The sequence below is a fragment of the Leuciscus leuciscus genome (assembly GCF_965113295.1).
Source record: "Leuciscus leuciscus genome assembly, chromosome: 1".
NCBI lineage: Eukaryota > Metazoa > Chordata > Actinopteri > Cypriniformes > Leuciscidae > Leuciscus > Leuciscus leuciscus.
Window position 1 is genome coordinate 48,523,903 of NC_138725.1, and position 24,337 is coordinate 48,548,239.

The 24,337-nt window shown below is 37.0% G+C and overlaps 1 protein-coding gene across 1 annotated transcript; it reads right to left on the reverse strand.

Annotated features, from left to right (window-relative positions):
• Positions 1–62: 62 nt before the first annotated feature.
• On the reverse strand, positions 63–22,601 carry abcc1 (ATP binding cassette subfamily C member 1 (ABCC1 blood group)). The gene is made up of 31 exons (XM_082181352.1): positions 22,462–22,601; positions 20,088–20,264; positions 19,853–19,978; positions 18,373–18,510; positions 17,670–17,795; positions 17,519–17,580; positions 16,325–16,456; positions 15,975–16,202; positions 15,351–15,528; positions 14,518–14,679; positions 14,319–14,411; positions 14,024–14,227; positions 13,742–13,888; positions 13,440–13,527; positions 13,113–13,182; positions 12,154–12,280; positions 11,335–11,511; positions 9,380–9,547; positions 9,112–9,298; positions 7,554–7,605; positions 5,958–6,096; positions 5,572–5,779; positions 4,469–4,779; positions 4,167–4,366; positions 3,924–4,050; positions 3,751–3,852; positions 2,524–2,670; positions 2,246–2,404; positions 1,908–2,074; positions 1,626–1,820; positions 63–1,468 (listed from the first exon to the last, which is right to left on the reverse strand). Exons 1-31 carry the CDS (start codon positions 22,507–22,509, stop codon positions 1,360–1,362), a joined length of 4,554 nt encoding a protein of 1,517 aa, XP_082037478.1. The 5' UTR covers positions 22,510–22,601; the 3' UTR covers positions 63–1,359.
• Positions 22,602–24,337: the final 1,736 nt, after the last annotated feature.

Genomic DNA, 24,337 nt, shown 5'->3' on the forward strand with positions numbered 1-24,337 from the left:
CTCTCTCAGAAGAGCAGGTTCTTAAACGGTACAATGAGATAAAAGATAAGAAAAACAGAGACTATGGGCTCTTTACAAAAATTTATTCATATTTCCCCTTTACATAGCTTAATTTAGGAAACTAAGTACACTTAAAACTAGTGCATGTATACAAATATCAAATAATTACCTTTATGCTTACATACAAATCATACAAGTATGTAACTTTTTTTTTTTATCAGTTCTTTTAAAAAAACTAAATTGGCCTTGAAAAAAACTCAAAAGGCTTAAATGATCTAGAGTGGAGGAACTGATGAATGAAACAACATGGCGCACCCCATCGTACATTCAACAGATATATGGTATACAGCACACCGAGTGAAGCACACAGCACACAGCTCAGCAGGTACAGCAATCTGCAAGACAACCTGTCCTTACAGAACTACAATTTGGGTATCTGACCTTAAATTGGTTTTGACCTTTTTTACACAGAACAATAAGTGCATTCATTGTTTTTGGTAAAATGATCACTGAAAAACAACAACAGTAAACAAGGATCATAAATCAAATTCGGCAGCTAAATACATTCACCAATGAAAGCAGTAGGCCACTGTAGCCTCTACTGCATGATAATGGTAAGACGAAGCTTAAGTCACCATCATTGGGTAATACCCAGTAATAAATATGTTATATGATAAAATAATATTATATGAAAGAAAAGAAATGTATTGTAACAGATATTCTTAAAGTATAAATAAAGTTTAATTGAGAGAAAACAATGGCTATCTGGAGATAAAACTCAAATGTCTCTTTTTACAGAGCTTAACTTTGATGACGAGAATAGCTTCAAATATGAACTTTGGCGTGGGATGAAGCCCCTCATGCTCATGGAGGGATTTCACAGCAGCTGTTTGGTCAGTATACAACTGACCATTGCATCAAAGGTACACTGCACAGAGAAACTTTGTTCTTTACTCCTTCAAGTGAAACAATGTTGCAAAAAAAGGTTTCCATCAGTAAACAACTACCAGAAAAAGCGTGGTTTAGAGTTCAAATTAGAAGTCTTTCAAATGAAAACTGACAACAAATACAGTGATGAGGAAATCAAACTAGTTTCAAACATCCCAAATGTTGGCATCAAACAAACTTCAAAAGATGCGAAACCCTTCAAATGCGATTGAAAAACGGAGGGCTACAGTAGCGGAGGAGTGGAAGAAGGGAGTGGTGTCATATTCACACTGTGTGTGTGTGTGTGTGTAAGAGCTCCAGGCCCACAGAAGAGGTACCTTCAGAGTCCACGTCTCACCAGTACCACTCTCCATGGGCTCTACCCAGTGAAATGTCCTAGATGAACAGAGGGCTCTTCAGCCCCTCTAATTATTAGACCAAACCTGAGTCTTTGGCCATCTTGTAGAAAATTCCCTTCTTGGCAATTAAATTGGATGGAGAATCAAATTCTGCCATCTTGCCTTTATCGAGAACCAGCACCCTTGAAAAAAAAAAAAAAAAAAAATTTATTTGCATAAATATTTATTAAATATTATTATATAATAACAAAACATTGTTGTTGTTTTATATTATGTATTTTTTATTTGATATTTTTGCAGATTCATAGAACAAAAACAAAGAATAAGTATGCAGATTACCTTGTGTAGTCCATGATGGTGTTGAGGCGATGTGCGATGGTCAGAACGGTGCAGTCCTCAAACTGAGTTCGGATAGTGGACTGTATCAGATTGTCCGTCTCCAGATCCACAGCTGCAGTGGCTTCATCCAAAACCAGAATCTTGGTTTTCCTGAGGAGAGCTCGAGCCAGGCAAACCAGCTGCCGCTGACCCAAACTGAAGCCCAAAATATCCAGTCAGAAACAATCAGATCAGGAATTAGTCAAGCGATAAAGAGGGAGGAATCTTGTCAAGAGTTCGTACCTGAGATTCTCTCCACCCTCTGAACACTCATGGTTGAGTTTGTCAGGAAGGCCAGACACAAAGTTCTTGAGGTGTGCGAGTTCCAGAGATCTCCACACCTCCTCATCAGTGTAGCCATCAAAGGGATCCAGATTCATACGCAAGGAACCTGAGAACAGCACGGGATCCTGAGAAAAAACAAAAGACAAACAAAAACAGCATAGTTCAATTGTCATTGGCAAGTTAACAGGGGAAAAAAATATATATTCTGAAAGGAAACCAACAATGTGACAACTGTATTATTGATAACAGCAAATGAGTGACTTAAATGAGTGTTTAGGTCTATTCAAGCGCGATACCTGAGGAATGATTGTGATTCTGGATCGTAGCTCATGCAAGCCCAGCTCAGCAATGTTCACTCCATCTATACACATCTCTCCCTGAGCTGCCTCAATGATGCGGAAGAGCCCTAATGTCAGAGAGGACTTTCCTGCTCCGGTCCTACCCACAATTCCCACCTAAGAAAAACACACAAAAACATACCTACATGATTGACTTTGTAGGTGAAAAGATTCCTAAATGAATAAATAAAGTCAAAGCATGAACAGATTTTGGATATTGAAATGGTTTCACACACTTTTTCTCCTCCCTCAATGTTGGCCGAGATATCACAAATAGCCAGCTCTAAGTCCTCTCTGTATCTCAAGCCAAAGTTGCGGATTTCAATGTGACCAACGGTCGGCCAGCCAGCAGGAGGAGTTGAATTCTCCAACCTCCATTCAGCCTGTGAACAGGGACATCAATACAGCACAGACCAATCACATCTCAACAATCCATCTTTAACACTGAAACAAATGATTGAAAGTAAATAGTTAACTTTGACATGAACTATAACATTTCATAGCAGACATCTAATACTATTTTAATCTGCTAATTTAGCTAATTACACTACCGTTCAAACATTTGGGGTTGGTACGATTCTTTGATGTTTTTTAAAGTCTCTTATGCTCACCAAGGTTGCCTTTATTATACAGTAAAAAAGTAATATTTTGAAATATTATTACAATTTAAAATAACATTTCTATTTTAATATATTTTCAAATGTAATTTATTCCTGTGATTTTTTTTTGGCATCATTACTCCAGTCTTCAGTGTCACATGATCCTTCAGAAATCATTATAATATGCTGATTCGATGCTCAAGAAAAATTTATTATTATCAAATTTTGAAAACAGTTGTGCTGCTTAATTTTTTTTGTGGAAAACGTGATACATTTTTGTTTCAGGATTCTTTGATGGATAGAAAGTTCAAAAGACTAGTATTTATTTGAAAAATAATGCTTTTGTGACATTTGGATGTATTTACTGTCACTTTTGCTCAATCCTTGCTGAATAAATTAATTTTAAAATGATATACAATTTTAGTATACAATTAATGTAAAGTGTAATAATTGTATGTAATAATTATAAAGGAACATAGCATATTTGAACATAGCAAAAAATGATCTGTCACACTGCAGGTCCATTTATAATGAACAAGTGAAGAAATTATTTTTTAGAAATAGCGAAAGACAAATGGTAAAAAAATAACAGTTACAAAATCTCAGATATACACATTCCCTTTATACATTTCACATACATTTTAACCTAAAATCCTCATAATGGCAAAGAATCCATGGAGACCAAATTCTTTCTGGAAACGAGTGGCTCATCTTGTAGACATAAACTAGTCCCCGCCCCTCCCAGTGCGCTAACTGTCCTTATCTCTCTAGTACAGTGTGAGATAAGGAAACCGGGCTAATCACAGATTGGACTCTACAGAAGTACAGAATGACCACACACAATCTGCCTGCTGGTGCACTGACCTCTTTCTCTGTGTCTCCATATTCCTTCACCCTCTCCACCGCTACTATGTTAGTCTCCAGCTCAGAGGACATCCGCACCAACCAGTTCAGAGATGCTGTGACCTGTGTGAAATACAAGAGTAGTAAGAACTTCATCTGCCTTGTATCTCAGCATTTGTAGATGTCAGACTGACCTGCAGCGCATAGGAGATGGAAAGCCCCATGATTCCTGGACTCAGACTGTCTCTGGCCATCACAGCAAAAAGAGCTGCAAATGCCACAATACAGTTCCCCACAAACTCCAACCTCACCGCCAGCCATCTCCAAGACACAGAGGCACGAAGACACACAGAAAACTTCAACTTTCCAAACAACAAAACACTAATATACCGAAGTAAAAGAGACCTAAAACGTAGTGAGGTTCTGTGAGTTCTCACCGGTTAGCTACAATGCTGGGGAAATAAGCTTTTTGGTTGTGGTCCACTCTGCCGTCACTCTCCCTGATGAAGCGCTGCTGCTCTCCAAACGCTCGGATCACACTGGTGCCCAGCAGAGTTTCACTGAAGTGTGTGTAGACCGGAGAGCGGCTCACAGACTCCAGTCGTTTCAGTTGCCGGGAAGACGCCACGTAGAAACGCTAACAAAGACGGAAAGACACATTAGAGCAGCAACTCTCCATATCAAATATATTTCACCGTAAAGAGTTGCTAGCATTCAGAATGTAAAATAACTGACTGACCTGTACAAAGAAGTACAGCAGACCCAATGGGGGGATGATGGCGGCTACCAGCGGCGTGGCGATGAGGATGACAGCACATGAGCCCAGCACATTAAACAGTGAGCCCATGAACATTTTTATGATGCTAGGGATGACCGAGTCAATGGTGTCAGTCTCTTTGGCAAATCGATTGACCAGGTTGCCGCTGGGTGTGCGTTCAAAGAAAGACATGGGTGATCTCAGGACATTGTAGAGCATTGTCTGGTGCAGGTAGCGGGAGGCTAAGATCCCACCAATAGACACTGACACAGAATAGCAGAACACTGCAATGCCTGCCATAGAGAGAAAAGAAGAAAAAAATATATATAAAAAGCTGCCTTTTCAGAATCAAACTAGTTTCTGGGCCAATTTACTAAAACAATAATCAATAAAATATACATTTACATAAAAATGACCTATACAGCTATATAGAAGTAAAACAAAACAAAATTTGGATACAATAAGGATGTTTAATTGCATTAACTGAAAAAAACGCATTGCATTAACATTAATATTAGGGGCTGTAATTTAACATGGTTGTATTTTTAATTTGACCACTGGTAAAAAAAATTATTGAAAACATTTCTTACACAATTTTATCATTAAAAATGAATAAAAAAATTGTACAAAATACTTTCATTATTAATTGGCAGTGCTGATGAAATAGAGATTTTTTAAAAACTTTTTTATATTTTACATTTTTTATTGACCTTTTAAATGAAATTCTTGAACTGAAATATTCATGTTAAACTGCAACCTCCAAATTGGTTGGCTAAATGTATATATATATATATATATATATATATATATATATATATATATATATATATATATATTTCAATTAGAGCAATTCAATATGGTCTTTGGTCTCAAAGACTTTTATCCTAGTATTCCAAATAGCTATGGTATATGCATATATATATCTACATCTAAAAGCTTTACTTTGGTAAAACTTTTTAAGAAGTTGTGTAATGCACTTGGACCTTGAGTACAAGTAGCCAAATTAATAACAGTTTTCAGGAATTTAAAATGTGAATCTATACAATCAAATGCAATCAACTGAAAGTCAGTTCTTTTAAAATCACCTTGTGAGAGTCCCAGGCCTCCATAAACCCCTAAACGCATCTCTCTGTTGGGCTGGGTGTTGTTGATAACAGGGTCATCTGTCCAGAGACTGAGCCAGTAGTTTGAGGCCAGAGAGGACAAATGATGACAGAAGAACAGAAAGATACTGAAGATGGACAGGGGCATGCCGATAGCCTTCATGTACTCCCAAAACACAGATAGCTTCACCTGCACAACAAACATCATTCACTAAATCTCAGAATCAAAAGGAACCAGTCAGCTCAAGTGACACAAATTAAGGCTTGACATGATTTTGAGAGAAACTATTGACCATAACCAAAAACAAATAACATGTCCTCAGGGAATCATGCTCTCACATCCTGATATAGAGATGGTGGATTCATACCCTGCCAGTGTTGGCTTTGTCTGCCTCAGTCAGTCGGGCAGATTCTGCAGATTTGGTCTTCTTTGCAGCATCAGCATCGTTTGGTTCAGTCTTCTGTGTTTTACCTGTCCCGGCTGCATTTAGAGAGTTCAGACTCTCTCTACAGGACACAGAGAAACACCAGGCTAGTCAATAATGTCAAAATATTATTAGTACTTGATTTAAACGTTAAATGGTTGTTACATATTAGACGGTGTCCTAATCAACCTTAACACAAGTCATTTTAGAATCTAGCACAAATGAGCGAGTGCGCACATCTGATGCATTGGTTTACATGGTTTCGTTCTTGGTTTTCATTCTGATGGACAGAATTTGGAATTCATGAGAGATGTAGCAACGACTTATTCACAGACTCTGATTTGGCCACAACAGTTCTTCTCACGGAGAATGAAATTATCCGTGAATAACTAGTTGCAATTCAATCTGTTTCCCACACAAAGCTGTCATATGACTTCAAAAGACTTATTCTTCTGAGACCAAGGAAAGAAAAAGTTTTTCGTCCTTACATTGTTTAGAACATAAGAAACAATTGGAGAAAAAAAAAAATATATAATTATAAAAAGTCATGAAATGACATGTATATATATATATATATATATATATATATATATATATATATATATATATATATATATATAGGCAAAAACAATGGGATTTTTTTTTTTCATTCACCAATCAATTTTTAGGTTTCAGGATTTTTTTTTTAACCAAACTTTTTATAAAGATGATTCTAAACTTTGTTATGAAAGATATTATGGAATTAAATGATATACCATTTTACTTTATGCAATATGTGAGTAAAATAGGCATAATTGTGTAGTGCCATTCAATACAATGTATCTATACACTGTATCTAATTTGCATATTAATCTGTTCTTGGGGCAACATGTAATAAAAAAGGTGTAATAATGCGAGTAATAATTGGCAACATTTTCATAATATTATCTAATACTTCATAGGAATATTGATGTATAATTTCATTCCCTATTCATTTGTTGTGTGTCTAAAAATGCCTGATAAACATGCTTTAAGTCCTGATGTTCTCTAGAGGACATGTATGAAATCAATGCCCTGTTTTGTAACAGAAAGTCATATTTTGATTGTCATAAATCAGCATTTCAGGAAAATGTTATGGGCTAACAATTTGAAAATGAGTCAGATTTAAATGATAATTACAAAATATTCTCATATTTCCATAAGAGTACAAAATTTTGATCACTAAATTATTGTCAGTCATTTTTTAAAGACCAAAGAGAAGTTGTTTTCATGGTAAAACCTCCAAACATTTGGTATCTTTGAAAAGCCCTGAATGTGCTCTTTACAGGACATCCAGACATACAATGTGACGTGTGTATGGTGTCAGAGAAATTCACTAAAATGTAAAGGCCACTACAGTGGACAAAAGTCTATTCCTGGGTCCCAGGAGGATATACAGAATGCAGCGTACAAATCAAGACAGAAAAATTGACTCGCTGCAGGTCCCGTCGCAACAGGTCTGGACACAGAGTTTATTCAGAACAAAGAAATGAGTTAGAAAAGACATCACCGACTCCTTACCCCAACAGGGCAGCAGGGCCCCCATTTTCGAGTCCTTTCCGTGGCACTGCATCTGTGGATGAGAAAATATTGACTAAATCAGATAGAATTACATACATCTTCCTGCATGCTTCATGCCATTCCATGTCCATACCTATACCACTAACAGAACTCAACCTTTCTCACTATTATCTATAAGTCATGTAATTGACGCCTATGCAACAACACAATTGTTTGCAAGAATTTTTGTAATCAAGCAGCAACTAGAGCATCAGTGTGCCCTTGAGTACAAACGTCTATATTTAAAATAGCAGTAAAAGACTATAATAGTTTGCTTCTAAGCAACCACACCTCTAAGGCCAGTTGAAACGAGAGACAGTCTAACAAAAACACAAATGCTAAAGCAATGTTTTTAGGCTCAGAGGTGTGGGTCACAGTTAGAAGAATCACCAGCAGGTTGCGCTGTAACAGTGCCGAGCATCTCAGACACAAGACAGACACAAGACTGGTGAAGGTCAAAGGTTGAAGCACATTCACAGTGCTCCATTCTAGCAGAGTGATGAGTGTAAATGTCCTACACATACTATAAGACCTTTCCCTGTGTGTCTGAAATGAAATGAGCTTATTTACAAATATCGTGTGCATCAAATATAGTAACTCATATACTTTGTATTTTATATATTTAAATTACTTCCGAACATTTCATTAAAAGCAGCATGTGAAGGCAATACGATGCTGAATTAAATGTCTTTTGATGTTAAAATACAAATGTATAAATGTTCGGGGTCAGAAAGATTATAAAGAAACTAATACTTTTATTCAGCAAGGACACATTAAATATATCAAAAATGATAGTACAGAATTACATATTTCTAATTCTATTCATCGAAAAATACATTATCATACTTTCCACAAAAATATTAAGACACACAACTGTTTTCAACATTGATAATAATAAGAAATGTTTCTTGAGCAACAAACCAGCGTATTAGAACGATTTCTGACGGATGTTAATTCAGCTTTGTAAATTCGCCATCACAGGAATGAATTAGATTTTAAAATATATTAAAATAGAAAATATTCATTTAAAATTGTAATACTATCTCACAATATTGCTGTTTTTTCCTCTATTTTCAATCAAATATGTAATGATTGTGAGCTATAATCCAATGGTAATGAAGTTGGAAAGTACTAAGGAATCTAACTCAGTTTAAACCTCAAATATTTCAGACCTGCATAATAAGCCCTACTCTAACATGCAGTACGTGCAAACCTATTCAATTTATATGGCCCGGGGACCAATTACACCCTCAAACCTTCAGATTTCCCTTTTTCGTCCTCTGCCTCCCCTCCCTCTTCTGAAGAGCCGACAGAGGGGACACAAAAAATAGGAACACAAGGAGATGAAGACATATATACACACACAGACAAAAAGAGATTTATCTGTAGACATGGATTACTTAGGGGGGGGAAAGATCACACGCAATGTGAACAATGGTAATCATTCAGAGGAAATGGTTTTGTGAAAGGACAGATGCATGAAAGCATAAAAGTTCAGACATGAGGAGGCCAGCCTCACCTCCCCCTGACGACGACTCCTCCTCCTGCTCTTTGTTGGAGTAGATATGCAGGAACTCAGCGAAGGCGCCCTGTCTGCTCAAAAGCTCGGCATAAGAGCCCATCTCTGTGATTTCTCCATCCACCATCACTAGGATCAGGTCAGCCTGGGGCAGGAAGCTCAGCCCGTGGGTCACCAGAACCCGAGTCTGAAAACAGCACCATGCGTGATGTGAAATGTCTATAAGAGATGTATACATATTTGGATAATGCATGGGAAATGGCCTTACTCTGCCCTGTAGCAAGCCCTGAGGTCCGATGACCTTCTCAAAGATGTGTTTTCCTACATGAGCGTCCACGGCGGAGAGCGGGTCATCCATCAGATACACAGCACAGTTGCAGTACACAGCCCTGGCCACACTCACCCGCTGTTTCTGGCCTCCAGACAGATTTACACCCTAAGATCACAGTGTCACATGATTAACCCTAATTATCTGTTATTATATTTTTAAGGCAAGACACCACAGGTGAATAGGGTAAAAATGTTAATTAAAGAAATCACCATACTGCCCAATTCATTAATCGCAATACATTAAGACAATTGTTTTGTTTTCCAAGTTTTATGAAATTTTCTGTTTTAATATGCATATGATGCATTATCTAAATAAATATGCACTAATTTGCATATATTTCTAGTATAGAAATCTGAGTTTTGTATAAAGCCAGGTTTAAAATTCTTGTTTCATTTTGCTGAAATATTAGAAGTCAAAGTTTTGGATTTTGAATGTCCATTTTTATCACTCCATAAATCAGAAAATACTGTCAACAGGCACAATGTTCACAATGTTTTTAGGAATAAAATGTTACCGGATATGTAAGTGCTACTGAACTGGAGATTTCTGGCTCGATGCAGGAAGAAAATGACCTTTGCGCGAAAAATGTTTCAACAGGCATCAACAAGGTACTTTCAACAGACCATGAATAATCCCAAAAGCGCGATTCTTTCCACAGCAATACCGGACGGGTTAAATATCACTGTAGTAATATATATCTGTATTATGAAACATACGTTGCCTTAATTAAAAATGTTCATTAAATTCAGCATTGCGTGAATCTATTTCAAAGTGATTTCCGTCATTTTGACAGATAATAAATTGCATTTACCTGTGAAAACAAACCTGGAAAGAGACGTGAGGATTTGAGGAGAAAAACTAGAGATTCTTTGTGCATTCCAGTGAATTATTAATGGGATATATCGTAAATTAAATCGGGAGAACAGACCACAAATGTGACCATGGACCACAAAACCAGTCTTATGGGTAATTTTTTTTAAATTGAGATTTATACATCATCTGAAAGCTGAATACATAATCTTTCCATTGATGTATGGTTTGTTAGGATAGGACAATATATGGCCGAGATACAACTATTTGAAAATCTGGAATCTGAGGGTGCAGAAAAAAAAAAAAAAAAAAAAAAAAATCGCCTTTAAAGTTGTGCATTTCTATTGGCGATAGTGCTGCATCCACTCACAAAAATATATTTTTGATATATTTAAGGTGGGAAATTTACAAAATATCTTCATGGAACATGATCTTTACTTAATATCCTAATGATTTTTGGCATAAAAGAAAAATCGATAATTTTGAGCCATACTATGTATTGTTGGCTATTGCCACAAATATACCCGTGCGACTTAAGACTGGTTTTGTGATCCAGGGTCACAAATGTGCAGTAGATGTTGTCATTTTTCATTCATTACATATTACAGTGGAATGCAAAAAAAAAAAAGAATCATGAGGAAAAGAATGCAGTGACTGAAAAGAGCTATTGCCAATATTCTTGTTAGAACATGTCATGTTAAAATGCTAAGTGTTATTCTCATGATGTCTGAAAATAAATCATGTAGGAAAACTGACGGATCAGCTTTATTTGTAGGGCAACCTTATGATTTAAAATGATTCGTTTCAGTCTTTTTGAATGGAAGTTCCACCCATAATTCAAAATGCGGTAAGCTCGTCTGGAATAAGGTGGATAAAATGACCTATAAATGATGTGTTGTAATTTAAATTTAGAAGATGAAGAAGAGGTGTAATAAAACGAACACTTAAACGTGCATGCATGTATTGTCTATAGAATCTTGACTGTTGCATTAAAATCAGCCTTTGATGGTATGTAGCTTCGATCACTTTTCTATTATAATTGGTTAAGAGAAAATGTAAGAATCATTCTAAAATCTGTTTACCTTCTCTCCAATCTCCGTATCGTCTCCTCCAGGTAGGACCTCCAGGTCAGGTAGGAGAGCACAGGCCTCCACCACTTTCTGGTACCAGCTGTCTTTGGTTTCCCGTCCAAACAAGATGTTGTCTTTGAGGGTGGCATTCTGGATCCATGCTTGCTGAGGCACGTAAGCCACAGAGCCCTGAAAAACACAGTCAGACACTCAATGCGTCTCTTTATTATCCCATTATTACAGTTATCCAAATACACAGAGGGTTCCAAAAGCCTTGGCTCTTATCTTTTATTTAAACCTTAAATGTCATTAAGACATTGTCTTTAAGAAATCAAAACAAAGAAATGTATGACATTCAATGAATAACAAGTATTTCAGATTCTGAACCATTCTAAATCAAATAAGTATATTTGGGACATTGATTTATGTGACGGTCAGATGTTCTTGTTTCCATTGAAGCTTAAGATGCTTTTTGGATCATTTTCAAATCATGTGGAGTTTATGCAGCTCAAGTGCTGCCGTCATTAAAAGGGAAGAAATCAAATACTGAGACATTATGAAATTCAACTTCAACTTTCATTACATTTATGTGAAGCTAATTTAATGTAATGACGTAGTAAAATATTATGAAATATTTTATGATCATATATTTAATATAAAACATTAATATATGTAATATATAGTAAATTACATTTAATACATACAGACAGCATTTTTCCTAGGGGTCTCAAATGTTTGAGCCCCAGTGTATATTCTGTTAAACTTGAATACAACATTGCACTATATATTTAAAAGAGCCACTGTTTTCAGATATGTAGCTTGAGTCTGTACCTTGATTGACACATTTCCTTCTTGCTTCTCCATCTCCCCCAGCAAAGCTGAAAGCAGAGAGGATTTCCCCGAACCCACATGCCCTACCACAGCAACCAGCGCCCCCTCAGGGATACGCACATTAATCCTGAAGAGAGAGAGAGAGAGAGACACGCTGACACAAGAGCAGATACAATGAACAACAAACAGTTCAAACATCATGTGGACACAGGCGGCATTGTGTCAAAACGGTATAAAGGAGTTTCATTCATTCATTAGGATTTCTTAATTCACTTCATTGTTGATTGAAGATTATGGGCAAATCCTTTAGTGTACTGATATTAACAACTGAATTTACAGTGAACAATAATGCAAGACAAATTAAAACCGTTTATTGCATGATTTGAAGTAGATGAGGTAGAAATCAAGCTAAAATTAAAAGGAATTCGGCAACCCAAATTTCATCATTCTCATTAATATCGATGAGATTCACCAGATTACAATTCCTCTGGCGATTGACGCTCTCCTGTATCGGGGTTCATGCACATGTACTTGCCTGTCATGTCCTCAGAAGCCCGTTTCACCAGTTCTGCTCTATGTAACCGCAATATTCAAGTCAATGCTAAAAGTCATTTTGATGCATTGAATATAGTATAACTACATTTATGTAAAGTACTACACAGGGCTGGGAATTGAGAACCAGATAAAAAGAACCAAAATCAAATGAATTTCATGACATTATTATGTTAACAGTTCTTTATTGTAACAAATAGTATAAAAAAGTATTGTATTTGTTTAGTTAGGACTAATTGTGGAGGGAGGGTGGTGCTTCTTCGAAAATAATAAATAAAAAAATTCATGGAATCGTTTATCGGAAGCAGGATTTAAAAAAATCTAATTCAATTCCCATCCCTAGTACTCTATAACATTGAACAAGATGCTATTCATTGTACCATATAGTACTTGCAAAATGATGTTACCTCTTCAAAGTAGGGGGGTCGCCTTTAGACCAGCTGAAAGCTCCGTCCGCAATCCTAATGCAGTCAGGAGCTGAATGAGCAGGAAACAACAATGAAGTCTCTTAAGTGAACATCAAAACACATGAGATGACTTTAAACCCACAGATTCATCGAACAACTGTGCTACTCTCTCATACAATCCTTTCCCCCCCCTGTCGGTTGAAACAGTTTGGGGACTGCAGAGCTTTGAGAGTCAAACATGCACAGCATCCTAGAAAAAGCACAACACAGGACACAGCACATTGGGTCTTTTGTAGATTTGAACTGCTTGTGAATCACTGAACTTACATCCAGTGATGGCTGGCCGCTCCACACTGTCTTCATCCAACTCTTCATGGGACAGAAATACACGCAGACGTTTCAAAGACACACTGGCCTACAGAAACAATAGATTTTGTGGTCATAATTCAAAATTAGGCAGACAACGATTTCCTGGGTCTTGCTTGAGAAGATCACAAGTGCACTGTGTTCGGGGTCCAAAACCTTTTGAGTTCTCATAACATAAACCACATTCTTATTATAAGGTTTACATGCAGCTTTAAAAAAAAACAGAGAAACAGAGAGAGAAAGAAGGAGAAAGACAGGAATACCTGCACCATGCTGCTGATGACCATGGGCAACATATTAAGAGGGAAGCGCAGGATGTTGAACAGAGCCAGAGAAACAAACGCCTTCTGCGCATCCAGAATATTATTTTCATCCACTAACACGTATACTGCGAATGTAGAGAGGGCAACCTTTGTGAAAGAAACAAGATCACATGAGTGAATGTCTTACAACCATAAGGTAGCATCAAAAACAATGGGCATAATGAAAGAGCCCATGTAAGATTGGAAGTCTGGTCAAATGATTCACTCAAAGGCACCACCTACCAAAAATGGTGCGCAGACCCAAGTAAAGGTGGACACGGCACCAAGGTAAGCGGTCTTCTTCAGCACCTGCAATTCACTCTCCCGGATGGCAGACACTTTGTCTTTGAACGCCAGTTCCCATGCGTAGAGTTTAAGTACTTTAATGCCATTTAGCACCTCGTTCATAAGCTTGATCCTATTGTCTTTGCTTTTCATTTGGGCAACCTGTGGGTGAGTGTATCAGATTAAACAATGATGATTTGATTAATGAAATGGAAGCAAATGAACCTGCTGAGCAGGAAAAGAGGTTAAAAACCTGGTAGGTTTTAGTTTTCATGGCAATGACTGCATTTATGGGAACCATCAGCACCATCACAGCAACACCAGCAAGCACAGAAGGACCCAGATTCTAATAATAAAAAAAAAGAGCAAAAAAAAAAAACAGGTATTACTGATGTTTAATGAAATGAGCACACAAATTAAACATGCCAATACCCCTTTGTTTGGGCACATACCTGCCACAAGAAGTACAGGGCCAGGATAACCTGCAAAGGTGCCGACCAAATCATGTTGATATAGGTGATGAGGTCCATAAACCGCTGTGCATCTACAGACATCAGATTCACTATCTCTCCGACCGTGGATGTTCGACGGGCAGCATTGGTAATAACCAAGGCCTAGACAAAACGAAGGAAAACATTATAAATCTACACTACCATTAAAAAGGAATTTTATTCAGCAAAGATGCACTGAATTGATCAAAAGTAACATTATAGACGTTAATGGTGTTATAAACAATTTCTAACTCAAATAAATGCTGTTTAGAATTTTCTATTTACCAAAGAATCCTGAAAAAAAATTATCCACAAAAATATTAAGCAGCACAAATGTTTTTAAAATGATTAATAATAAATGTTTCTTGAGCAGCAAATCATCATATTAGAATGATTTCTGAAGGATCATGTGACACTGAAGACTGGAGTAATGATGCTGAAAATTCAGCTTTGTATCACAGGCATAAATTGTTTAATGTATTTTTGTTCAAATAAATGCAGCCTTGGTGAGCATAAGAGACTTATTTCAAAAACATAAAAAAAAAATCTTGCCAATCCCAAACTTCTGAACTGCAGTGTATATGCAATTTAAAAGTGAGATTTTGTATTGCATTTATTTTTTATTATTTCAATAAATAAAATGTTGTGTGTTCTGAGAGTTAAAGTATGACACATTCACATTGGACAATGCATTATTTGAAGTCAAAATGGGATGTAACAAATACACACCAAATGTGCATAAACACCTTATTACACCATGTTATGCACATTTTATCAAATAAGAGTCCACTTACTTTCCTATATACGGCACCAACGATGGCCGTACGTAACCTCATGCCAGTCACAAAGCAAACGTGAAAATATTTTTGCAGAATGAGGGTTTGAAAACAGGTACAAACGAACAGCAGGGTGGTGTAGAAGTAGCCAAGCCAAGTAGGGGCACTTGAATCATTCACAAACTGGATAAGCAGCCTAAGATACAAAAGACAGAACTCACGTGAATAAAAAATGATACGTCAATTATGTTTCATGCAGCAGAATGCAGTTCTTCTGGATTCAAGCGAAAAGAAAGTGAGGAAAGTGGGCAAACTGGTTAAAGGCTTAATGCCGAGAGTTCAGGTGATATATTAAGAAGATTAGAGAGGATTTGAACATGGTCCAGTGCACAATCTGATGGCACGACTTCCAGCATGCCAAAACTAACTCTTCACTGGAGCTCTTTTTAAGAGCCACAGCTGTTGTTTTGACTGTGTCGTTCCCACAGAGTTAAAGTAATTTCTAACCACATGACTGTGAAAACACAGGGGGAAGGCTTGCACTTTCCCCTGCAGAGTACTATTGTTCCTGAACACAACACAGATGGGAATAATTACACCTGGAAAACATAAATAGCTAATTTTGATGCTGTAGATTCATACCTGAGAATCTCTGGTCCAACAAACATCAGGATGTCATGAATAATCTTATAAATAGAGCTGACAAGAAAGTAGGGTCCAAAGGTTCGGCAGAGAGCACAGAAGAGGGACGGATCACCAGTTTTCAGAAAGGTTTTCGCAAGCAAAATCTCAGACTCTTCTATTGGTTGTCCATCCTTCTTTTCTCCCCTTGCTGCTCGTTTTGGGGAGTAGAGTGTCTTATCTACTGGCCTAGCACAAAAACCATAAACAAACCACATGATTAGTAATTTGAGCAGCAAACCCACACACTTCATTTAAAAAGTACCCCCTTGAGGAGGTAATACAAAAAAAAGTAACTCCTTGAGTCTAACCTTTTGACCTTGCTGCATTCTTGGTCCCAGCGCCGCACTAGCTGTGGCACAACTCTCTGAGATTTATCCTCCACGTTGAGCGACCACAGATCCTTCTCCTCCAGAGGCCTTTTATAACCTTTCACCATCAATCTGTGAGGAAAAGTATGGGACATGAATTAACTATCAAGAAACAACATCCAGCTTGAATACAAGCTTAAAGGGTTGGTTCACCCAAAAAAATTATTTCTGTCATTAATTACTCACCCTCATTTCGTTCCAAACCCGTGAGACCTTCGTTCATCTTCGGAACATTTTAATGAAATCCAAGAGCATTCTGACCCCCCCATAGACTGCGACGTAATTGCCACTTTCAAGGCCCAGAAAGGTAGTAAAGACATTGTTAAAATAGTCCATGTGACTACAGTGGTTCGACCTTAATGTTATGAAGTGACGAGAATACTTTTTGTGCACAAACCCCCCAAAAAATAACTACTTAATTTCTAATTTCTTTTCTTCTGTGTTAGTGTCTGACGCTGTTCACGTGAGCACCATGACACACGTGTGTGATGCTGACGAGGGAGCCAGCTAATACTGAGCCAGCGTTCTGACGTAGAACCCAGAAGAGCTATACTGTGTTTACAACGTGAACAGCGTCAGATACTGACACGGAAAAAATTGTTGAATAAAGTCGTTATTTTTGTTTGTTTTTTGGCGCACAAAAAATATTCACGTCGCTTCATAACATTAAGGTCGAACCACTGTAGTCACATTAACTATTTTAACTATGTCTTTACTACCTTTCTGGGCCTTGAAAGTGGTAATAACATTGCAGTCTATGGAGGGTCAAGAAATCTCTCGGATTTCATCAAAAATATCTTCATTAGTTGTGTTCCGAAGATGAACGAAGGTCTTATGGGTTTGGAACGACATGAGGGTGAGTAATTAAATACAGCCATTTTTTGGGGGTGAACTAACCCTTTAAAACATCAGCAAAATGAACGATCCTTCAAAAAGGATACTCAGAAAAAATTATTTTCTGATAAAGATAATACTAGAATAATAATACAGAAAATTATAGGACAAATGGGATCAAGTAATTACATGAGTCAGACTACAACTTCTAGATACCTCCATGCGTCAGAGGCAATGCACTACCCACTAGGCAATTCTAGAAGCGCAGTAATTTGTTTGTTATTATTTTTATTTATTTACCCTGTGATCCACCAGAAAGTGATTTTGGACAGGAACGAAGCTCCCAACTCTGGACATGGATTCTGTACACAAACATTCACAGTATTGGCCATCTATTCAACATCCATATAATGAAGCATTCCTTTACCTTCATTAAGTAAAGTTCACAAACCGAATCTTTGACAGCCTGTGAAAAGAGCGGAGGCTGGTCGGAGAAGCAGGCCAGGATCAGAGAGATGAGCAGCATGGTGTAATATATGTAGAATGTGGTATATTTGAACACATCCACACTGGCAGGCTGAAAAGAAAGACTGTTGGATCAAACAACACTTTAAGGCTTTGCTCGCATTACAGACAAATCTGATTTGGTTTTTAAATTGGTGAACTATGATCCATTTGTCCAGTTTATTCAACATCCTGTATATCATTAATTATGTGTTGGTTGCTATAGTAATGATGTAACAGTCAGCGTAATACTGAGAGACTTTCTTCTACAGAAACTGATGAGTAGTTAGTTGTCAGTGTAGGAAGAAACAGGAAATGTGGCCTCTGCTGTGGTGCAGAACCCATATGACACATGAGAGATCATAAGCAACACATTTACACATTTGTGAATATTCTGGACTCAAAACTGCTGATTCATTCACTCATGCACAATTCTTGACATAGTGAACATCACATGAGGAAATTTATGAGGATAGAATTAACCAAAATGAGTGTATTCAGACGCTACGCAATTTGTGTGATATTACATATGCAACACATACTGTATTTCGAATGACAAAAGAAACTACTACCAAAAAAATCTGACATATCACATATGAATGTGGACTGACTGCAGAAACTGTCAGTTTTAACACAAAAGTCATATTTACTTCATTCAATGCAAGCAGGATCTTGGAGCGAAAGGTGACTGTAGCGCACACTATGGCGATCAGCCAAAAATTGAGCATCACCCCCGAGGACTGGACCCCCTTCATCCGCTCATACTGGATCAAGAACGTAGCCAGCAACTAAAACATATAACAACACATTCAATTACACAACACTTCAACTTTGTAAACATCAGGCAAATAAAATTCATTGAGGCAAAAAAAGAGGAACACATTCATGTCATTTGAATATGAAATAAATGCAAAGCAAAGAGTAAATTACAAGCAAAGTAGTGTAATTCAATATATATATACATATATATATATTAGGGCTGTCAATCGATTTAATCGCGATTAATCGCATGATTGTCATGAGTTAACTCGCGATTAATCGCATTTAATGGCACTTTTTTTTATTTGTTCTAAATGTACCTTAAATTAATACTTTTCAAGTTTGTAATACTCTAATCAACGTGGGCATGGATAAATATAGATGCTTTATGCAAATGTATGTTTATTATTGAAACCATAGTCAATATAGAGCATAAGGACGAGACATGTTTCAAAGGTCATAGATGTTTTTCAAAGAACTTGTTCATGTCTATTAGACACATGTAGAAAGAACAAAAAAATGCCAGGTTACCATTACTTCTCTTTCTTTGCACTGAGCAATTTACTAACACAAACATGTTTAGATTTTGCATGACAGGGCAGCTCTTCTGAAAATGCTAAATGTACATTTATTATTTATTATTACATTGTAGTTTGTCTCTCTCTGTGCCCATTTTGATGAAGCTAAATTCTCAATAAAACTGTTTTCATTGGTATATTTTACTGTTTCTGTTGTCAAACAACGGAATGAATTTGAAATGGTGACTGAAACGCGACCCATTAAGACATAACCAGCTCTCCCTTCCAAGATGTTAAGTTAATCTGCACAACAATTCTGATAATCGAGCCGTCGTCTGGTGAAATCAAATTCACATAAGATAAAGACAATATCTGTGCTCTGATTTCGGCTATACTTGTAAAATTAGTGAAGCAACATAATATCTGTGCTTAACTGAATTAAAGCGCTGCTCCTCCGCGCGAGACGCAGAGAGAGCGAGAGAGAGAGCGAGAGAGAGCGAGAGGTGCGCGCGCGTGCTGAGAGAGCAGTACCGGCGGTACCGGTAGATTCTCAGAAACTAAATAAGGTTTGGGCGCTTTGTTGAAGGGAACAAATCGCTAAAGGGGTCTGCAATGTCGCTAAGTTGGCAACACTGTGTATCTCCAATTCTCCAACTAGGGGTTGGACCACGGGTCAAACAGAAAATACGCGCTGCGTTAATCGCGCGTTAAAAAAATGAGTGCCGTTAATGTGATTTTGCGTTAACGCGTTAACTTCGACAGCCCTAATATATATATATATATATATATATATATATATATATATATATATATATATATATATATATGAAAAATAAAAGGATATGGATCTCACCATTGTAATGCCAAGCATTGTGGGGCTGACTAGGTAGACTGGGGCTATTGTAGCCCCACAGCTTCTTTCCCAGAAAGAGTAGAAAACATCTGCCCAGCAGATAAGCCATAGGGTGAACCCAATAACCTGTTGGAGGAGAGTCACATGACCTTCAAACAGCTCAGTCATAGAGCACGCTGCTAGATAAAAGCAAGTTGTTTACTGTTGTACTGGAATCCTGTTTGTTAAAACTCACTGTTTTGGCTCTGTTGAAGTGGGTCATGCATATGTATCCACGGTCATGGCTTTTGATGTATAGGATGTAGAACGGTGCAAACAGCCAGAGGTAGAGGCAGGGTATCCAAACCAGCAGTGTGTTCTGGAAACATGGTGTCAGGTCTGGATTGTGTGTTTGCCATGTCCGGTTCCAATCCTGAAAACATGAGAGGATAAAGGGGGGGGTTTCATTCTATTCTACATTTTGGAGATTCTTTGGACGAAACTTAGAAACAAAGTAACAACTAGAGTAGGCAAAGAGCTCTTGGCCGAATGGTAAAGCACACAAAGACCCAATGATGTGTGCAAGTAACAAACACTCCAGAACTCTTGAGCAGATCTTTCAGAGAACCAAAGTCAAGGATCTTTTCTGCGCAATAGAGCAGGGAGGAAAGTCTTCAGCCTCTTGACAAAAAAAGTCTCCTTTAAGAAGTGACATCCAAAACATGCCTAAAAAAATGTACTGAACCTTTTCAAACAAAGAAAATCTAATCTTGTTCTCTGTAGGGAGCATCTCTTCCCATAAACCTGTCTCTGAGGAGGAAAAATAGATCAATATGTGCAAGAGAATAATAGATCAATAAATAAAAGGCTACTACTCTGCAAAATTCTCAAGAACAGGACATGAAATGTGATTTTCTTGACATTTGAGCTATTGAACTAAATGCATTTGAACAGCATTGCCATCATCATCTGTAATGACAGCAATCATGTGAATCTTTCAAAACCTGTCAAGAACATATTTCACCCCCAAATTCACATTACTGTAACCAGGAAAAAACATATTTTTGATTAAAGTAAATGATAATATATTTGAATGTATTGAATTATAGCAAAGTTATTCCAGAAAGTATAACAAAAAAAAGCTACATAAATATACTTTAATAAGAACTGAACAAAAAACATATAAAATATAATTTAAAAATATAGATTTTTTTTTTTATTGTGTTTGTCATGGTATTTGATGCACTTAAATTACAGTAAAAAGATGGTTAATTTTACTGAATAAATAATGGAAAAAACAATAAGCAAAACAAAAAAGCTACACTTGAACACATTTCCCCCTCAATTTCCTAGTACTATGACAAGGGAAAATGTGAAAAATTAATAATAAAATAAAAATTATAATGTTATTTAAGTTGTAAATTATTTAAATACCACATGGCAGTATTATTTGTACTATTATTATTTTTTCAATTATGGAAAAAAAAAAAAAAAAAAAAATGTAACTTATGAAATGCAAAAATGAGGGGAGGGGGGGGGGGGGGGGGGCTGTACGTAAAACAAAACAAGAGTTCAAATGTGCTGACTTGCCATTAAAATAATGTCATAATATGGTTGTGATCATTTCTTTCTAAAATTCTTTAATTTGTGTGTAAAATATGTAGTTATCTTTCCTCTAGTATTACTATTTCGCCCTATGACTTAAATAGTTTTAATACATTTTAATACAAGTTGTAATACATTTACAAACTTGGAAATCTTTCATTGCATTAAATCCTTGGGCAAACAAAGGACTTTGTAAACATAACAGCTGAGAGCATTTCAAAAGAAGCAACACGCTTTCTTGGCATGCATGTTATCTGTCAGAGTGATTTATTATTTCATGTTTTGGCCCTCTGATCGCGAAGGACAAACTTGACTGTCTAAACCTGTCAGACTACAATTAATACTGTTAATGTTAATCCACTGACCAGTCAGACCTTCCACAAACTGGAACACAAAAAAAAAGCTTAATTATTTATAAATATGACAAATAATGACACAAGTTCTCTAACGTTATTTAAAAGGATACTCTCTGGTATGAGAGGAATAAGCTAAAAAAAAAAAAACAAGTCAGAGCAGTGACAAGTCAACTCTTCAAATTCAATCACATGGCGATAAAGATATTGAGCAGGTGTCAGTGTTATAAATCGCTCTTATATGCGACGGTTAGATTGTCATAGAGGAATATCAACACTACAGAATGGAAGCCTCCGGAGAGTTATGCGTATGGTAGTTTGCTGTGTGGCTAACCGGTTAGCTTAGCAACAGTGGCTGCGTCTCAAACCCCAGTGAGCTGCCTAGTGCCTACTACCTTGACAGCATTATTCGGCATTATAGGCGCATTCAATCCGAAGTGAACTCTTCACGAGCGCATTTGATGTCCAGAAATGATCTGGCCCTCGAAACGGTCGTTCAAACGCGCCTAAGACGCACAAAAAATGCTGTCTATGTAGACAGTTCGCTATGTTTTGAGACACAGCCAGGGTCTCATGCTGTGGAACCCAAACCCGGCAAACCTAGGCAATCTGTTGAAAACAATATCGTCGGTAAAACATAGTTCATGACGGTAGAACTGTTTATTTACTTACCCAAAACGGATCAGAACCGTCCAAACTGCAGAAACTATCAATACCCATTCGCCGCAGGAAGGATCTGTTATAGCGTGCTGGGTTTACACTGCCTCCGTTTCATAACCACTGCTGTGTGTTATGGTGATGATAGGGACCTGTATGGAACTGTGATATGTGAGTTGAAGCATAGAGGGCGCTGTTACTTTAGCAATTTAATAACTGACGTAACAGGAGTCACCGTAAAATATGGCAAGAAAAAAATAGTATTCTTTGTAAAAAATGAACTAATTTAATCAACCTGCTGGGTAAGGTTAACTCAAATGTGTTCTGTCCTATTTAAACAGCGGCTGATACTAGATAGGCTAAATAGTTATTTGATCCTTATTCCAATAGTGACTATATAGTCTATTTGATTATACTTGACTAGATAAAAAAAATAGTAGGCCTAAATTTGTTACAAGTAATTTCTAGACAAAGGATATCCTGAACCTACTATGCTGCCTTCACCGCATGTCGTAATACTGTGACGTCCTACTTGGACTTGATGAAGCTGTCCACATTCTCGGAATTATGTGTTTATGGCAACACTATCAACTATAAAATGAATATACAGAGGTCAAATGGTACAGCGATCACATGATACAAGTCAGAGCTCTCAGAAAATTCAGAGTTTACAAGTTTTTAAAAATTTTTACTAGTCGGAATCTCGTATTTATGGTAATTTTGAATGAACGCACCTTAAAGGGATAGTTCACTTTGAAATAAAATTTTGGAATGTTTTAGCTTACCTCAAGGCCATCCAAGATGTAGGTGTCTTTTTTTCCGCAGTAGTTTAAATTTTGATATTTTTAGGTCAAACCGTTCTTGTCTGTCAGTCATATAATGCAGGTCGATGGTCACCACCTCAAAGAGCATGCACAGAGTCCAAATTAAAACAATTCCCCGTCGTCCAAATTAAACAATTCCCCATCGTAAGTACACATTGATGGCCTAAGACACGAAACGAGCGGTTTGTGTGAGAAAACGAACAGTATTTATATCGTTTTTACCTCTTGTACACAGCCACGTTCAAGTGATCTGAGAGCGCGGGCGGGTATAGATATATACAATAGAAGTCGCCTTGGTTTATTAACTGGGTTTGTCGTCTTCGAACTGCCTAAACCTGTGGAACTTCTTGTGGATATTAATTGACTGAACTCATCGGGCCATCATTGACTTTGAGAACGCTGGACTTGTGACAAGCTGCGTTGGAAACTCAGGTTTTCTGTCATACAAACGATTGAACTGATATGTAAATGTGGTGTGTTTTTGCTTGGAGGGTGGACACCTTTGATGTGACTTGGTTGGTACTTAAATATAATCACTGACAAAACTCAACGAAGGGTACCCTACCTCTTTACAATGATTTTGTTCTGTCTTTTGAAGTTTAAGATGGTATGTTACAACGGCAGTTCATTGGAACGAAATGTTGTACATCTTGGATGCCCTTGAGGTAAGCTAAAACATACCAAAATTTAATTTCAAAGTGAACTATCCCTTTAAAAATATATACTGGTAAGTGTTCGGGTTTAAATGTTAAAACGGCTTGCCATTCTAGACAACTATGGGTCAAAGAAACTGTTTGAGTTATGAAATTGAACCATAATATACCAATTATAAACATGACCTTGATGAGTTTTATGGCTGACTTTGTCCATTGGATAAGCGCTACAATTACCAGGTATACTCACCAGGTTAAACAGAAATGTTTAATAATGACTTCAGTGAAGGCACTTTGACAGAGGCAGATAGTCATTTAGTGTTTAATGACCTTTAAAGAATATGCCTTTCAGAGGAAAAGCCTCATGATTTGCATAGGCCAATAGCTCATATAGTTTATTCAGATAAATTCAGC

What these genes read in the sequence shown, in the direction of transcription:
- abcc1 (XM_082181352.1), bottom strand. Translation starts at nt 22,509, where the DNA reads ATGGGTATTGATAGTTTCTGCAGTTTGGACGGTTCTGATCCGTTTTGG. An exon ending in TCCTGCTTGCATTGAATGAA is followed by an intron (nt 17,796 to 18,372) that starts GTAAATATGACT and finishes CTTTCTTTTCAG; the next exon opens with CCTGCCAGTGTGGATGTGTT. An exon ending in GAATCACAATCATTCCTCAG is followed by an intron (nt 2,075 to 2,245) that starts GTATCGCGCTTG and finishes GTTTTTTCTCAG; the next exon opens with GATCCCGTGCTGTTCTCAGG.